General features: G+C 42.9%; 1 protein-coding gene across 31 annotated transcripts in view; it reads left to right on the top strand.

Moving 5' to 3' along the window:
- The window catches only part of DST (dystonin), a 299,923-nt gene that overhangs the window by 21,935 nt on the left and 259,098 nt on the right, over positions 1 to 18,890 (top strand). For 24 of the 31 annotated variants that reach the window (XM_060272496.1, XM_060272494.1, XM_060272495.1 and 21 more), the window contains exon 4: positions 5,633 to 5,840. In XM_060272496.1, coding sequence (XP_060128479.1) covers positions 5,633 to 5,840 — 208 coding nt within the window. Of the gene's footprint in view, positions 1 to 4,883; positions 5,409 to 5,632; positions 5,841 to 8,539; positions 9,674 to 18,890 lie in introns of those variants that run through there. The other 7 variants (XM_060272510.1, XM_035109764.2, XM_035109760.2 and 4 more) reach the window with 3 other exon arrangements.

The following is an 18,890-nucleotide window of genomic DNA, read 5'->3' as shown; positions in this document are numbered from 1 at the left end:
AGATCACTTGCTACCTGGTCCTTTTACCTGGGGATGCCAGGGATTGAACCTAGGATCTGCTGCGCACAAATAAACTTAACTACGTAGAGAGGGTTATTTTTTATTAAAAAAAACACAAATCTCTATTAAAAGACTATAGTTAGCAGACCTCTCAGAGTGTATCTACATCAGTATTCCTCTTCATAATTCTCAGCATTCCTCTTTGTCCCTCTGCCTCTTTATAGCCAGGCCCAGTTGTTTGTTAGTTTCCCATACATTTCTGTTTTGGGGATTGAAGACTGTTTTTTGGCCAGAGTTAAATGCAGTATGATCACATCTTACGTGGGGTTCCATGTGTATGCAAACATGCATATACAGGTACTTGAATCCCCGTCCCCCATGCATCCTTACCCTTCTGAAGCCATTGTATTGAGCGAGCCTTGCCCAGTAAGCAAGACAGAGAGCTTAAAAGTTCTTTTCACGCTGAGAAAACCTTACATTCATTTACTTTTCACAATTTCAACCGGCTGGCCTTCAATCACGCAAGGTTGGAAGCACACAACTTAAATTGCATATAAGATGTGATTGTACTGTAATATTGATATGATCACAGATAGCTCATGGCTATGTGTGTGTCTGTGGAGATCCTGACCTGTCTGTATATTTGAATTGTGTAACATTGGTGGTGGTGGGGGGAGAGACAGTTAAAAGCATAAGAATCCTGCAGGATTCCTACAATGACAATTCAGATGGTTATGGGAAAACCACAAGCAAGACTAACCTACAAGCAATAGCCCTCTCATTCTCATGATCCCCAGAAACTGGAGTTTAGAGGCATACTTCCTCTGATCCAGGATGTAGAATACAGTGGTACCTTGGTTCTCAAACGCCTTGGTACTCAAACGCTTTGGTTCCAAAACTCCGAAAACCCGGAAGTGTTCCAATTTTTGAACGTTTTTCAGAAGCCGAATGTCTGATGCAGTTGTCAGCTATTGTTTCCAATGTGCCTGCACCAATCAGAAGCTGTGCCTTGGTTTTCGAACATTTTGGAAGTCAAATCCAGAATGGATTAAGTTTGAGAACCAAGGTACCACTGTACAGCCATTGTGACTAGTAACCATTGATAGCCTTAAACTCCACAAAGTTGTCTAATCCCCCTTTAAAGGCAATTGAGTAGGTGGCCATGACCACATCTTGTGGTAGCAAGTTCAATAGTTTGGCTGTGTGCCGTGTGAAGATGGATCTCTTTTTTGTCTATCCTGAATCTCTCAGCATTTGGTTTATTTGGATGGCCCTGAGTTCTAGCATCATGAAAGTGGGAGAAAGACAACTCTCTATCCACTTCCTCTACACTATGCAAATTTTATAAATTTGATTGTGTCACCCTCCCAATTTTGATCATTTTTGTTATCATTTTCTGCTCATTTCCAGCTCTACAATATCCCTTTGTGAGATGTGGTAACCAAAGCTTTACTTAATTTCCTATATTTAAATGTAAAGGACATTCAGTGATAGTTATTAAAAATATAACATGAGAGGTACTACACTTACTACTCCTTAACTGGGGTGCTAACTCTTTTCAGATAAAGAATTATGGAATGAGCTGGACCAGCTATTTGCATAACGATCCAATAAATAAATAAATATTCAATGAAAAGTATTTTATGCAGATATGACTCTAGGCTTCTGTAGCTTAACAGCTGTTTTACTATAGTCTTTTATTTCTCTGTTCAGCTTTCCAGCCACCAGAGGATGTTGCTTGTACTAAAGAATAAATAGCTGAGGTCAGACATATCCAGTAGAGGGAAGTGGTACACCAGCTATTGCAATATACTATCAGTTCTGTTCATTCCTGGATTTCTTTAATCTTTTCATACTCTGAATGATTTATTGCTGAGTCTGAAAATAAGCCCCGTGGTGCCATGATCAAAGCTGTGATGCTATCTTTATTTTGCCTTGAAATGATGAAAATGTACAATATTATGATTAGGGAATGGAAATGAATATTTAAGATTAGTATAGGAAATAAGTGACATTTACAGCTGAGTCCTTAAAATCCTAAACCTAATACACAAACACACATACACGCGTGTCAAAACTCAGCTGGAAATGCTTAATAAATTTGACAACGAAATAGAAAGGAATATGCAGAGGGAAAGAACTACAAAAAGAAAACATCTACACAATGTCTACCAAGAGGATAAGGTATTTTATTTTAACAATCCATATAATTAAATAAAGGATAGTGGAACTATATACAGTACAATAGTCTTAATAGTCTAAAAATACCAGGAATATTTATAAAAATACAAATTTGTTACTATCATTAGTATAGCATTAATAGCTTCTAAAAAATAGTATGGATCCTCCTGTGCTGTGGTTTCTCCCACCATGTTTTCTATTTCAATTCAGAGGAAAAAGTTATTGGTAGAGGCTCTCCAGTTTGTTTTTAGGAACATCAAACTAAATCTATTAATGGGATTCTATGGAGCCATCTCAGTATAACTTGCCTTTCCCCTCCCCTCCCTAGAGGTTGTTTGGCAGACAAGTTCCTTTATCTTCCTTGCATATGAGCCAGGAGGGGAAATTCTTAAATCAGATTTCAGTATTTTGAATACTGAAAGCCAATGCAAGATGGCTGTATGGGAGCTGGAGTCCAACATCATCTAGATGCAGCTTACTAAATTTAAAACAATAAAATCCCATAAAGCCACTGCTGAAACTAATAATAAAAAGAGAGAGAGTAACTTTGTTCATCAAAAGCCTGGCCAAGCAAAACTGTCATAAATTGATCTCTAATGTGTGGGTGTCAAACAAATATTTCTAGATTGCATGTTCTGTTTTGTGATTAGGGCATGATCATGGCAAAGGCTTTAGCTCTAGTTTTCAGCCACCTAACATTTGAAAGCAAATCTTTTGAAGATAATAATAATAATTTTATTATTTATATCTCACTCATCTGGCTGGGTTTTCCCAGCCACTCTGGGCAGCTTCCAGTACATTTAAAACATAATAAAACATCAAACATTAAAAAATACCCAATACAGGGCTGCCTTCAGATGTCTTCTAAAAGTTGTGTAGTTCTTTATCTCCTTGACATCTGATGGCAGGGCATTCCACAGGGAGGGCACCACTGCCAAGAAGGCCCTCTGCCTGGTTCCCTGTAACTTCACTACTTACAGTGACAAACCCTCCAAGTGTCCCTGATTTAGAGGAGCTGTCCTGGTTTCTGATTTGATCCCGAAATGTCCTGCTTTTCCTTAGGATGTCCCTATTTTCATTGGAGAAATGTTGGAGGGTATGGAGTTATTTGACTCCTGAGCTGTCTGATGGTAATCCTGTATATGAAAGGGTTGCTTTTTTAAAATGTTTAATGTATTATTATGTTTATATATATTTGTTGGAAGCTGTCCAGAGTGGTTGGGACAACCCAGTAAGATGTGTGGGGTATAAATAGCAAAATCATCATTATGGAATGGGATGTCCCTATTTTCATCAGAGAAATGTTGGAGCAGAAGACCCTTGGAGGAAGACCTTAGTGTTCGGGCTGAACAATGGGGGTGGAGATGCTCCTTCATGTATACTGGGCTGAGGCCCTTTAGGGCTTTAAAGATCAGCACCAACACTTTGAATTGTGCTTGGAAATGTACAGGGAGCCAGTGAAGATCCTTTCGACAGGTGTTATATGGTCCCAGCGACCACTCCATCACCAGTCTAGCTGCCTCATTCTGGATTAGTTATAGTTTTCAAGCCACCTTCAAAGGTAGCCCCACGTAGAGCGTGTTGCATGTAGAGTAGTCCAAGCGAGAGATAACTAGAGCATGCACCACTCTGGTGAGACAGTCCGTGGGCAGATAGGGTCTCAGCCTGCATACCAGGTGGAGCTGATAGACAGCTGCCCTGGACACAGAATTGACCTGCGCCTCCATGGTCAGCTATGAATCCAAAATGACTCCCAGGCTGTGCACCTGGTCCTTCAGGGGCACAGTTACCCATTCAGGATCAGGGGGTCCCCCCCCACATGCTCACCCCGTCCCCCCAACAGTACTTCTGTCTCATCAGGATTAAACCTCAATTCATTAGCCACCATCCACCCTCCAACCGCCTACAGGCACTCACACAGGACATTCACTGCCTTCACTGGTTCTGATTTAAATGAAAGGTAGAGCTGGGTATAATCTGAGAGAAGGTGAACCTGTATGGTAAATACTGTTTTAGCCCTTTTAATTGGCTTTACTGTACTGTACAATTTCTGTTGTGGCATCCTATTAGGTCATCATTTTAGGATGACGTCAGGGTAAGCCGCCATGCTGCAAAAGCTGTTTGAAAGGGGAAATACGTGGATGTGATAAGACATTTTCTAGCCATTTAAGAAATGGCTGCAATTTAGAAGATAATTTATATTGCAAACCATACTGGGTCAGAAATCACACGTCTCAAGCTTGGTACTTCTAAGATGACACAGCAGCCGCCGCCAAGATGACACAGCACAGGGGACCTGGAAGTAGCCTCTCTTTGATGAGCAAATGTAGACATTGTTTGCTGATCAGGTAACAAACACATATCAGCGCCTCATAGTCACTTGTTTTGAAACTGATCCCCAAATTCAGTTTGTCTCTCAACCTTGTGTTTCAAGAGGGCTGAGGAGGTCAGTATATTCAGCCCCCCCCCCACTTTCCCCAGTTCTTTGTGCCTGCACTGCATCATTTCTTGTTTACATTCCTGGCTGGCTGGTTTGGAGCTCATGGGCAGCTGCTGCTACCTGCTCTGTGGCGACTGGAAAGTCTCTTGTCCAGCCTTTAAGGACACAGTGTGTTTACTGAAGCGGCCTCTCGCCCAGTGAGCTTGTGCAACCCGCCCTTTGTGCTTTCCCTGGAGGAAAAGAGCAAATCTACATTTCCTGTCTCCCAAAGTCGGCGCGCTTTAGGAAGCGGGGCGCCCTCCAAACAAAACTGGCGACCTCCGGAAAGAAGTTGATCCGGCACACAAGGAAGGAAGAAGGAAAAAAAGAAAGACTTACCAGGGCGTGGTTTCAGGAATATGAGCGCAACAGCAAAGCCCCAGCATCCTGGGTTTGCGATAGGGGTTGAATTTTCCTCTCCCCACATTAATGATTGAACCAGCAGCCTAGGGGTGGTACATCTTTTCTTTTGCCGGGCGGGGGAGCCAAATGCTATTGATTTGTAGCCGGGAAGCGTGCTCTTTTTTTTCAAAATCCATCTCTTCCCTGCTCCCCCCTCCTCCCTGGCTTTATTGTTGGGCAACTCCAGAGGAGCATTGTAAGCCGGTTGCCAGAACGCCAGTCCACTCGTCTCCCTGCCTAAATCTTCCCACATATGGGTTTTCGCTAAGCCACCTTTCCAGATCTACCTGTGTATTGCCGCTGTCTGTGAGATTTAAATACACGAGCAGCACTATAGACAACAATGGTGAGCAATCTATTCATTTGTGTATTAAAAATATAGATGTATCGACTGATCGGTGAGGTGGGAGGGAGGGTAGTTTCAGTTCCATCTGTTTCTGACTGATTTTCCTAGAGGGCGATCTAAACAGCAAAAGGATGTGTTGCTTCATTTTGAGAGCAAAAATTGATTCTCTAGTCTCAGGTTTTTATTTTGCTTTTAATCTTCTTCCACCACCCCCCCTTCTCTAGAGCTCAGGAAACGCTTCCTACAGATGCTCCATGTCATCCTCTGCGGATTTTTCAGACGATGATGATTTCAGCCAGAAATCTGGTTCCCTGTCCCCGGCTCCGGGTGACACCCTGCCCTGGAACCTACCTAAACACGAGAGATCCAAGAGGAAAATTCAAGGAGGCTCTGTGTTGGATCCAGCTGAGAGAGCTGTGCTCAGAATCGCCGGTAAGACCAGGATGGAAATACATGGGAGATGGAGGGGGGGAGGAAGAGGGAGGGAGGGAGAGAGGAAGAGAGAGAGAGAGACTTGCATAGTACAGTAACTGTGCTCACGTGTCCATATTATTGTGGGTTTATTTGTGCATTACAGAGAGTATAAACTGAGAGCTTTGTTCATTGCTTCTGTTATTTGTGTTTTTAAAAGCACACACACGAAACTCATGGTCCTCCATGCTCTGTTTTCTAGTGTTGGTAGTGACTAAGCTATTTGGACTTGTTTTTTTCCCCCTGGCTGGATGGATTACTGCATGTGTATGGAAGGAAATGCAGCTGCAGGTGTTAAAATGGCATTGGAGGGTTGCGTAAGAGTGAAGAATATGACCATTTCATATGGTGTGTGTAGCTTGCAAGGCTGCTGGTGAGATACAGGAACTTGAAGCATGCTTTAGGAAGGGTACCATCCTCTGTACCCAGCAGTAAATGCAGAAAGACTTACTTCTGAGTAAATTTACAGAGGGGGCTGGTTTACAGAGTACTTCCAGGGTTGTTGTTGTTGTTTTTTATAATGGGTGAGTTTGCTTGAAAGTTGCTGAACTGGTGTGGGATCAGCAGAAGTCTGGTTTCTCTGACTGATCTTGTTGTGTTTGACGCTAGCAGGGGCCACCGGGCTCCTGAATAATATAGGAGAGGCCCTGCTGGGTGCTCTGTATAAGACAGAAGAGCAGTTGATCTTCATTGGTTTTGAAATAGGTCAGGGAGCTTGCTTGGCCAACCCGGCTGCAAATTGAGAAGGAAGAGTAATATGATCCGGGAGAGAAAACGCGGTGGTTGTTGTGTCCGTGTTGTTATTCGTAAAACCTCTCACAGAAAGCACGCAGCTCGTGCATGCAGTTACAGAGTAGTTGTTTTGCAAAGACAAATCGTACTTTGCAGCACTCGCTAATGGGGTGCGCTGGGAAAAGCTTGGTGGAAGGGGCCACTTCAGACTGGATATTTTATTTTTTAAAAAAAGTGGGGGGGGGGGGGACCGGGCTCACACCAATGTGAAAGCCTCACCCAGGAAGTTCTGCTGTCTTAGCCTGAGATTTATGGATGGCCTGAGACTGTGGCGTGAGCAAAATGCACTTTGCACATGCACACGCGTCCTCCCAGTGTCTAGGGCTGAGCTTTGGGAAACGCTTCCGGTGCTTGCCACGATGACTGGACGAAGCCGGCGGGGACGCTTTTTGGAGCCCTCCCTCCTCGCGATTCTGTCTTTGCGATCGCGCCGCCGCCGCGCTAGCCGGATTTCGCCCGAGGGTTGTGCGCCTCTGCTTTCTGTGTTCGTGCGTGTTTGGTGCCTGGTTGCAGCTGGTGCTAAGGGAATCGCCGCATGATGCAGATCGAATCATATTCCCATAGCAATCGAGCCCGAACCCTTCCCCATTAGATCCTCAGAAACGCTGTGCGGGGCGCGGAGGGTGTGATGATTAATGACAACGGGGAGCAGAACCCGAGGCCGGCCGCGCCACGTGCCCCTGGTCGGAAGTGATTGCGCCGTTTCCTACCGTTCAGCACCCCCCCCTTTGCTGTATGTCGCCTGTTTTGGTGTTGGGAGAGACGAGGTGGGGGCATGGAAGGAAAAGCCCCACTTGGACACTGCAGAGAGAGAGGGAGGGCTTGGGGCGAGGCAGGAAAGACCCATCCCGGTCTGCTGCGAGGCCGGAATGAAAAGGCTGGGTCGGCGAGCAAGTGGGGCGGGGACAAAACACACACATATACATATATACACGCCTGGCGCGCACGCGCAGCGATGGCTGCCGGCAGCAACAAAAACAGGGTGACCGGCGGTGACACCTGCAGCGGCGGAGCCCCGCCCCTTGGCCTCTCGCCACCCCCAGCTCTGGCGCAGTTGACTGTTGTTGCCCTTCTCCAGGCAGCCGAAAGCGCGCCGAAGGGGAGGAGGAATGGGGCACTGGTGGTGGCCACTCCATCCCTGCTGAGGAGCCTTCTTTCTGGGATGGGGTGGGGAGGGATAGGGGGAGCGGTGGGACTTTGCGTCGCGTCCCCCCCCCCGTGGCCCTTCCTTGGGAAGCCAATAGCTATTCCTAGCGGCGATGGCAACGTGCAATGCGCGTCTGCAGAGCGGGAGGGAGAGGGCGGCGCTGTGAGTGGGGAGGAGGAGGCGGCTCTCCTCTCGCAGGTGATCTCGCTGCTGCTGCTGCTGCTGCTGCTGCAATGAGACTGTCTGGGCTCGGAAAGCGCCGGCTGGCCGGCGTTGTGGGCGAAAGCCTATTTGAGACAAAAGCGCGGCCAAGCAGCCCCCTTGCTTTATTGTGCAGACAAAGCCGAGCAGGGAGTGGGGACCGTAGCCAGGGAAGGCTATTCAGGAAGGTCACCAGACCAAGTGCTGGGGCGGAAGCCTCTCCTCCTCCAACAAGGAGACAACCTCCAGAACGGGAGCAGCCGCGTTGTAAGGGTCCGTTGTTATTGCTGCAGAAGCAGCAACAAAGGGACTTGTGGCACCTTGAAAAGTCTGGCACACTGAAGCTTTCGTGGGCTGAAAGCCCCGGTCCAGAAGGGGAACAGAGAGTACTGTGCCTTCTTCCCACTCCCCTCCTTCCAATGAAGTTGTAGCCTTTGAAAATGAGAGGGGGGCGCGATTTTGAAAGCGTGGCCTGTCTAGAATGTGTGGGGCAGTTTATTGGGGGGGGGGGGAGAGAAGAAGAAAGGGACACCGGCAAAGGTAGGGGCTACTTTACAAAAGCTCCCTTCCCCCTCCAAGAACCTGGTGCCAAACGCTTGAACCGCATGGAGAGAGGAAGCAACGCAGGTTAATAAAGCTCACCAACACAGCCACGAGCTAGCTGGGAACCGTTAGCTTGCAGCCCTACATAACACGTTGGAGCCGGGTCGATAGCGAGTGTAGTATTTTCCGTTAGTTTTCACTCCAGACCAGCAGAAACTCTCGAAACATAAGAATCCCAGCAAAGGGCTGGCGCTGATTTCAGCAGTGCTTTTTGATAGGACGAAAAGACTTAGTATAAAGGGGGGGCTTCAAAGGGAGAGCTCCGCAAAGCCCCCTTTTAAAAGGTTAACTCGATCTTGCACACATTTACTTGGGAGCAAGCCCCATTGAACTCAATGGCACTTACTTCTGAGTAGGCATGCGTATGGTTGCACTGACTGTGATTTCCCCCGCCCCCAGGAACAGAGTGTGTTCCCGGCAGTTGAGGTAGACAAACGATTTACAGCGCAACTCTCCGCGTCGTTTGCTCAGCAATGCAATGCTCCCAGTTGGCTCGCTCTCCGTTGGGTGCATAGGATTGCCTGAAAAAAGCAGGAGGGAAGGAGGCTAAAAGGTCCCGCGACTAAAAGGAGAATTTGGGAAGCGGGTGGGCGCGAAGACCCAGGAGCCCGTCCTAAGGGAGGGGAAGGAAAGAAAAGCAGCCGGAGCCGGAGGTCACCTCCAGGGCCGGGTCTGTGGCATCCATGCCGTGCCTCCTTTCTCCGGTTCTCTTTCTCTGGCTGTTAGCTGGGAGCGCAGAGATTTGCTGCTAATGAAATCCGAGAGGGAGGAAGCCCTTTCTATTGGAGAGACACACGTGCTCCCACACCGCTCGGGGAGGGGGCATGGGCGTTTCCTCGGACAGCTTGCACGGCAACAGCCCCCTCCCTCCCTCCAGCCTTTTTGTGCCGCTCCCCAAGGCTGCTTTGCTGCCCGGCTCCTTGGAGGGAACTGATCAAGGCAGTGTCAAAAACTTCAACCATGGCTAGTTATCTCTCCCCTGCTGCTCACTTCTATACGGAGGAACAGGAGTACCTGCAGGCTTATGAAGATGTGCTGGAGAGATACAAAGGTACAGTGAAGCTTAAGTTGTGCCCCGGGGTAACCCAGGAGAGGGATTTACCGGTTGCAGTGCTAATGATCTGGAGCTTTGCCTTAAAATAGCTACTGGTGGCTGCAGTGGAACAGGTGGCAGAATCAGGTCCCTAAGACGTTTTGCTATTCAAGCCCATTAAATGGGGCAGTTGAAAGACAGTATGCAGGCAGGGGAGGGTATAGGAACGCATTGAAGTCCGTTGTATTAATGGGTGGGGGACTTATCCTGAAGCAAGGCTTTCTTTCTTTCTCTCCCTCCCTCCCCTTAAAGCGCTTTCCTCTCCGGGTGTGAGAATGCTGCCGATACCTCAATGAGATTACTGTATTCTAAGCCCTTGCTGCCTGATGTTTTTGTGTAGGATAAGATGTTTCACTCTTCATTTTGCAGCATAGGGCTGCATTCTAGATTGCTAAGAAACGACAGCAAAATATGGCTTGGGATATTTTGTTTCACATAGTAGCTCAAAAATAAAAAAAGACACATCAAAACTATTTCCTTTGCAGTATATATCTGTGCTGAGAATTCCATCCTGTTATGTCTCTCTGTCAACTGCTGTTAGGAGGATGACTTTGCATCTAGGCTAGGAGAACAGTATGAGGCCTTTTCCTCTATTTACTCAGTGGAGACAGAAGTTTCTAGCCTCCATAAAATCCCAGTGGCTTCTTGTATCACATTAAAAATAAGTTTTATTATCTTAACGTGGGTGATATGGAAATGTACCTAAATCAGATTAGGCACCCGTTTGGAATAAGGATTTCTTCATAGTAATGACTACAGCAACTAGTAATTATTGAATGTATTTGTAGCTATAGCTTGGTTTTTACTGTGAAATCCAACATTTTGGCCCCTAAATATATGTTGCATGTGTGCCACTTACTGTTGTTTGAGGAACAAGAAGATGTTATGAATTAGTGTTGGTCTTATTTGCATAATTATTTGATTTAAATATTTGAAGTGATAACATATCCCAGAATTGACAAGGTTTAGCTGATCTGTACTACCTGTTTTGGCATAGGGGATGGCATAGTTGCAATCCTTTTTTATTTAATGATCTCATTCATTTTCACCTTTGGTGTTACAGAAAAATACCTTGCAATGTGATCTTACAGATTCTATCTTATACAGTTATTGTAGATTACACTGAATCTGCCTTACTTATAATTTATGTATCATTAAAAGGATTTTAATGATTCTTTTGTCTATATAACCAATTGCATAAGTGCAGCTATGGAGCATGTGCAGTGTCCAACAGTTAAAAAGCATTAGGCAACTATTAGCTGAGAACTGGTAGACTCCCTTAAAGATGCTTATAGAAAGGAAGAAGAGCAATTCTATTGTTGTGGAGCTTCATTACCAGTACTTTTAAAATAAAATATTGGCTAATTTTAAGACTGCTGGGATGAAGCTTTAAATCAGGCATAGGCAACCTTGGCTCTCCAGATGTTTTGGAACTACAACTCCCATGATCCCTAGCTAACAGGGCCAGCTCATCAGTTACTTTATTTGAGGACTTCTGAAGTGTTATATCCAGTCACTGGGAAAAGAAACAAGCTTTTGGACTTGTCACAGAGTGTGGAAAAAACTGGCAAATTCATTGCAGAATAATTTGTCCTTAAGCCAGTTAAGCTTTCCCATCAGAATATCAGTAGTATGACTTCACTACAGTGGCTTATCCTGATGACTTGTTTATGGGAGCTGATCTAATCTGAAAAGAATGACTACAATATATGCGGGGAATAGGGAGTGACATTTTGCATAGCTAGGGAATAAAGCCACACTTGTGCTAACTTTCCTCATCAAATATTATATGCAGCTTCTGCATTGCAAGATGTAATAAGTTTTCTGAATTCCAACATTTCCCCCTTGGTAAACACTCTTGGTTATTATCAGGGTGCCAAGTTAACTATGGCTCAGCTGTTGAATACTGTAACTAGCAGAGTCAGCTGTAGAAAATTCATTGCTGGTCTTGTGGGTGGGAATCACATGATGCTATGTATGATTAGTAGATCACAAGTGTTTTATTTAAAAACTTGTATATTAAAAAAGTATAAATTAGATCCACATTTTACCAAGGCAGGCAAATAAGATTTTGGATCAGCAACTTAGTTTAAGAGGCATCCACTGTGTGCAAACACGTGTCTGTTAAGCATATCTCTAGCTGTGACCATAAATAAAGAAATGGCAACTGCTCAGCAAATATGAGAGCGCAGAAGAGTTGTGAGCTACTGGAGAAGAGAGATGTGTTCTAATTTGTGCATAAGACCGAGCTACTTGTTTCTGATTATTGTCTTGATCCTTTTGAAACTTCTATACACAGAAAATTTCTAAAGCTCCCAAATGCACTAACTCAGCTGATACAGAAATAATTATGAATGCAACCACTTATTCATGGATGAAAATCGCGTCTTTGTTGTTGTTTTTCCTCCTTCAGAAATGATTCACTGAGCTGCTTTCTGTGTGATGAAATGTCTTTTATGTTATAAATCTGTGACATTAATTTTGTTTGTGATCTAACATGAAAGTCACTGGCCAAGACTATACATACTTTGTGGTGTTCAACAAAGTCTGTTGAAATTAAACCTATTAAAATTAATGGACTTAGCTTTGTCATGTTCATTGATTTCAGATAATACTCTTGAGTAAAACTAAGCTGAATTCCAAACAACACAATGTAACAAAATAATGTTGGAATACATTCCACTTAGTATCCTATTGATCTCAGCTAATAGAAGTCTGTTGGCAAATCCTATTTGTGAAGTATACTCCTGTGAAAATGAGTAGACATCCATTTTTTTAAAAAAATACATATAATGCATTTGCTGTACCCAATTCCCTTCATACTGTCTTACTATATATACCTCTTACTATATGCACACCATCAGAGTAGGTTTTTTTTTTGGTACAAGTACGTTTCGGCTCCTGAAAGCTGCAAACCCGGAAGTGTTCCAGTTTGCAAGCTTCCTTTGGAAACCGAATGCCCTATGTTGCTTCCGATTGAGTGCAGGAAGCTCCTGCAGACAATTGGAAGTCGCGCCTTGGTTTTCAAACGCTTTCGGAAGTCAAATGGACTTCCAGAATGGATTCCATTCGAGGACCAAGGTGTGACTGTATAGGTAAACTGTATCAACCCACATGCCCCAAGGTTGTTATTTTTACTTGTGACTTACCACTTTCATGTACACCTTCGGCATTCCCAGGAAGTAAAGCATAGAAAGAAGCTACACTTGCTTGCCAATGGTGCCTGTGAATGAGCTAGGTAAAGACATTTTAAATGAATCTCTTGAAATCCTGACTCACTGAGTTTGACAGGCCATTTATTCACTTCTCTCCACTCTATTCTGCCAGTAGCATACAAGCCTTTCTGCTCTGGAGTCTTTGTTGGGCCACTTTAACTTGATAACTGTTTGAATGTTTGTGAGAATGTTCCATGACATCACAGCCTCTCAACCAATAGCTATTTTTGTGCAAATACATGTATCCTGTGATTAAATTTGACACTACATTGACATCCATGGTCTGAAATGTGTTTATGATCTTAGTCTTAGCTAAAAAAGTAGAATAAAAAAATTCCTTCAGTAGCACCTTAAAGACCAACTAAGTTTATATTTTGGTATGAGCTTTCGTGTGCATGCACACTTCTTCAGATACTGTATCTGAAGAAGTATCTGAAGAAGTGTGCATGCACACGAAAGCTCATACCAAAATATAAACTTAGTTGGTCTTTAAGGTGCTACTGAAGGAATTTTTTTATTTTGCTTCGACTCAGACCAACACGGCTACCTACCTGTAACTAAAAAAGTAGATTCAGGTAGGTAGTCGTGTTGGTCTGACGCAGTCAAAATAAAAATAAAAAATGGTCCAGTAGCATCTTAGAGACCAACAAAGTTTGTTCTGGGTATAAGCTTTCGTGTGGATGCACATGAAAGCTTATACCCAGAACAAACTTTGTTGTTGTTTAGTTGTTTTAGTCATGCTCTGTGACCCTATGAACCAGAGCATGCCTTGGAAACTCTCACTTTCTTCTCAAAGCTTCTCCTTTTTTTTGTCCATGGAGTTTTCTTGGCAAAATACTGAAGTGGTTTGCCAGTTCCTTCTCTAGGTAGATCACATTTAGTCTAAACTCTCGGCTACGACCTGTCCATCTTGGGTGGCCCTGCACGGCATAGCTCATAGTTTCTTGGAGTTATCAAGTCCCTTCGCCATGAAGGGGACAACAAACTTAGTTGGTCTCCAAGATGCTATTGGACAATTTTTTAATTTATTTAGAAAAAGTGTAATTGACAGTGCAGGTTTTTCTGGTTTATTGGTTATAAATGGTTCTGCTCACAGACTAGCAAGTGTTAGTTGTGACAAAGATGCATTTCATTGTTTTAGGTGGGAGAGCAGGTCAGAGCTGACTTCTGCTGAATCACTGTGCTTTTCAGCTATATTTTATTCCTCACAGGTGGTTAACTTGAATTCTAATGAAGGGACATTCAGAATTAATTGTAGAAATCTCCTAACCTCTTAAATTAATTTTATTTTAATAATAATAAAAAAGCAAAACATCTGGTTAAAACTTTAATGCATAAATTATACATAGGTCTGCAAGCTTTAATATTAATTGTCACAGTTGAATGACTAAAACTTTAATTGCTGGATTTATCCTCCATTAGTAACTAGAGTTTGCAAAGAAGCAGAGGTTCCTAAAGGCTATCATGCTTTTTTGCGTACTATATTGATGTACAAGTTAAAGATAGCTGTTCCTTCCAATGAGCAATTTTTGCTTACTCAAGTATATGTTCTTTTAAGTACCCTTAAAAGACATTGTCCCCCTCCTTCATGGATCTAAAGATTGTTGATATTTTGCACTATGTAGATGTAGTTTCATATAATAAATTAATTTGGCAAGCACTGGGTTCAAATTATAGCTCAGCTGTGACTGCTTGATCCCTCAACTCCGCATCTCCATTTGCTGTAACGGCCTGATCATATTGGCCTCTTTTATATGGGTATTATGAAGATTACTCAGATGCTTTTCCATTGCCTTGAGCGTTTGGAAAAGCACTGCATATGTAATTATTTGAATAATGATGTTTATGTCAATCCTAAGTGTACTGATTTTAAATATGTATTGTACAGTGAACCATAGTATTTAATTGAAATGCATACCTTTCTGGCTTGTATAGATTAAAAGTGACATAAATACTGATAATTAACAATCAGGTAGCTATTTGATCTCCCACTTCCAAATTATTTTCTCATTACTTAAATTGTTTGTTAAAATTTACTATAACGGTAACATCGGATACCTATAATTGATTTGGAAGTGCACCCATATCTAAAATGCCAGCAGCCAGGTTTAATTTGTGCATAGTTACAATGCCAAGTGAGGCAGGAAAAAGCAGTCTCATGCTGTCTTCTGTATAGCTTAGCCACAGCCCAAAGAGTGCTGAAGTGTATCTTGTATGTCCCTTTTCATCTCCCCTGCCAAAATAGATATGTTCTTAAAGTCACAGAATCACAAGTCATTAGAGAGACGGGAAAGAACAAGTTCATAAAGCCTTTCATTCTTTTGCTAAAGCTGGATTTCATTCCATAATTGTTATGCAATTAATGTAATATAAAGCATTGTTTAAATTAGTTTTATGATGAGCCAGAAAATGACAGCTTTTGGGCATCACTTTTCAGCCAGAACTACTGAAAGAAAAAGCTGGTAACTGCTGCCACCTCTCACGAGAGTGACAGGTACGAAGACACATCTTAAACATGATCTCAACCTTGCAATGTGTAGTTTGCTTGGCAAAAGTAGAAGTTGCACTGTTACCGATAAGCTGTGTTCAGCTGGAACCCTGTACATGTTGTGATACTCTTTAGCTTTCGAAAATGGAAAAATTGAATTAATTGGGCATTTATTTATTTATTCATTGGCACACCACTTAAAATTAATTTCAATCTTCCTTAGTGTTAAGACTGCCTGCTTTCTCCACCTATCAAAGAATCTGTGCGCTTTGCCTAGGGATGTAGATAGGCCTGGGTAACAGTGTATCTCTGGAAATACAAAAGCTATTTGCGATTGTCATCTTTCCTCTTTCAAATTGGTCTTGGTACAACCAGATTGCTGCATAGCAACCAAAGGAGTCTAATTTGAATCATCCATTAGCTCCACATCCCCACTTGCAAGACTCTTACTTGATGCAGACTTATGTGATCAGCCAAGCATACCCTTGCTTTGTTTACCATTTAGCCTGATGAAGTGTTCCGGAAAACCTGAAATCTTTTGTGGCATTTTCTGATAATTTCTGTTGGCTTAATAAAAAAATTACCTTAATAATGGATTTTGTCTTTTTAAAAAAGATCAACTCATTACAAAGACTGGGGCAAGGGCACGATAATACTTATGGTGTTAGTCTCATCCCGAATTTGAATGTAATGGGAAACTATAGTTTATTCAATATAAGAAATGGAATATTTCAGGGTCCTTCCCTTGTATGTGAAGGAGAAAGGGGAGTAGGAATGAAGACCACTTGACATTTTTGGCGGCAACCACAGTTGTGGCCTGGAATAGCTTTGGGCAAGCTGAGATGGGCGCAAGCTTCCTGCATGGCCGGCTGGCAACATCATCAGGCTCAGCCAGCTGCAGAGAGTGATGGGACACTACTTCATCTCAAATTCGATTTGGCCAATGATGGCCAGCTTGTGGGGCAGACCTTTGGTGTGGGAGCAGACCTGAGTCAAGTCTGCATTTGCTCAAGTCTATCTCCAACCCATTTAAACTGGCTGTGCCTGCTTCCCACAGTGTAGTCAGGAACATACATCCTACCCACCCTGCATGTTTTGGCCCTACCCAAAAGTAAACAGGCAGTACATGTGTAGGACCAGGCTGTGTAGTTACCTGGTTGCTGTATTCGCGGCCAGAGTGGAATTTGCCCAGAAACAAATTGGGCTGGTTTGTAGGCTTTGCCTATCTCACAGCAATTGTCACAACTTGCTGGCAGAAGAAGGCATTGGGTTGGATCCTTAGTGTAATAAGAAGGGGTAGGGAGAAGCCTTACCCACCCCTCCAGATGAAAGTTTCAGGGCACCCCAGGAAAGAGGTCCAAGGGAAAGAATTCTGTCCTTATCCCCAGATGGGGGCTAACAAGCATAGAACTCCCCAGGTGGCAGCCTAGAGAGGTCACCTTTATTTGATGTGTGTCATATGGGGATCCTTAACCCAGGGTTGACCCTGATGAAATAAATCAGCCAGCAATCGCTCTGGTTGATTCAAAATACATACCCAATGCCTATGCCAAAACCTACAGACATCCATAATAAAAAAAATGTGGCCATTTCAATCCCAGAGTGTTGTCATGTCATTTATTGCTTCCTGTGCCCTTATCCCAGTGACCTCAGGCTCGATGTTACCGAGTCTGCAAAATGAGTGCAACATTTGCTACAGCTTGCTCTCTTAATGCTAAAGCATAATTGTTATGCAAAAAAATCTGCCCATTATCCCTCCACTATATTGGAATGATCAGTTTCTGGTAAAGTTTGCCTAACTTTCAGTCTTCAATGAGGAACTATAGGATTAAATAACCGCTTAGGAATAAAATGTTACATTGAAAGTTAAAAATGTGCATCAGCTAGAATTCAGCACTTATCTTAATTGTAGTTAAGACCAATTGAAATCAATGGGAGAATGAAGAATGTGTTTAACCCTCTTCCCTTAAATCAATGGGACATAAAAAGTCTTAACCTTCCCATATAGCAGTTATTCATGTTTGCTTAAAGCAAGACCTATGCCTATAGTACCTTTAATGTACTTGGAACTAAGTGTGCTTTTAAGAACTGCCATTCAGAAGAACATTCTGTAAATGTTAGATACAAATGCAGCCTTATTGCATGCCTGAAATATTTCTTGAAAGACAACGCCTCAATTTTCTGCCATTCGAGTAAATATTCCATGTGATGAATGATCACAATCAAATTTCAAAAGGATAATAATAGTTGTGCATTTTAAACTAAGTTAAAATATTTAAGAAGTAATTTTAAAGTGTCCCGACTCTGCATTTTCATGCTGTTAAATGTGATATAGTGTTGCCATTGTGCTTCTACAAGTAAAATTATGTATGTAAACTTCATACACATAATGTTTTGGGGTACCAATATCGGTGAGGTTGGGTTGTGGCATACCATGTATCTGTACCCAAGAATCCTTTCAAGCTCCAGTCCACCGAGGCATAGTGAATAATCTTCTAGAATAAGGGCTCCTCCCTTCTTGAATGAGCTCTCATCTTGGAGAACTTAATATTAAGCTTTTTAAATCAATAAATACCAGATCTGATGTTGTTACAATCAAAATGGGCTTGATTCAGTGAACACTTGCAAGCCAAGTGAGCATGCAGAGATGCCTTGTCTTCGAGAGATTTATTCCGGTGTGCAACACAAATCTCTGTTTGCAAAGAGATGCATGCATGGACTGAATCTGCTCATACCTAGTTTGCTGCTTGAAACAAGAGGTTGAGGTACATGTCTGGAACTGGATTTACACATGGGTAATAAACACCATTCTGCCATTTGCAGCAGCGAACTTAGCAGCAGGACAATGATCCCTGCTATATCTGTTTATACTTCACGAGTAAGCTTTCAGACAAAGTGAATTTCTCATTACTGAGGTACTTTAAAGTGCAAAAAACTAAGTAGAACTATAATCTGGAACATAATCTTAAATGTGGATTGGACTGCACAAGATATTCATGGAACATAACATGGACAAAACTGCTGATTCAAATGTACAGTGAGTCAAAACAAGCAAGCCTAGACCTTGAAACCTGCATCTCAAGTTTCACATATCAGTGCATTTCATGGGACACAAGCTTCTTTGCTCTAGGTTGAACTAGCAGTACAGTACTGAGTTATCTGTCGGTTCCAACGTTTTTTTACCACTTGGAACTAAAATTAGTAGTGTTCTGCTTCCCTCTCTATCAGGAGCTGGCAGAAGTGTGTGTGTGGTTTTATGGTATACAAATTGAAACTCGTACACAAATGGCTAAGTGAATGAAAGCATTGTGTATCCATTATTATTGACAATAATTTATATAGCACCACAAAGTGCAAGAAAATAATGCTTAGAACTACAATAGAAGTGAGGAGACTTCCATTACCTTTGCTCTGTTCTGCACTGTCATCATAGCCCCTCGTGATGATCACTCCGTAGAGTAAAAATAGCTAA

This window comes from Zootoca vivipara, chromosome 3, assembly GCF_963506605.1.
Source record: "Zootoca vivipara chromosome 3, rZooViv1.1, whole genome shotgun sequence".
In the NCBI taxonomy this organism is placed as follows: domain Eukaryota; kingdom Metazoa; phylum Chordata; class Lepidosauria; order Squamata; family Lacertidae; genus Zootoca; species Zootoca vivipara.
The sequence above is the reverse complement of the archived record's forward strand: the minus strand, read 5'-3'. Positions and strand labels throughout refer to the sequence as shown.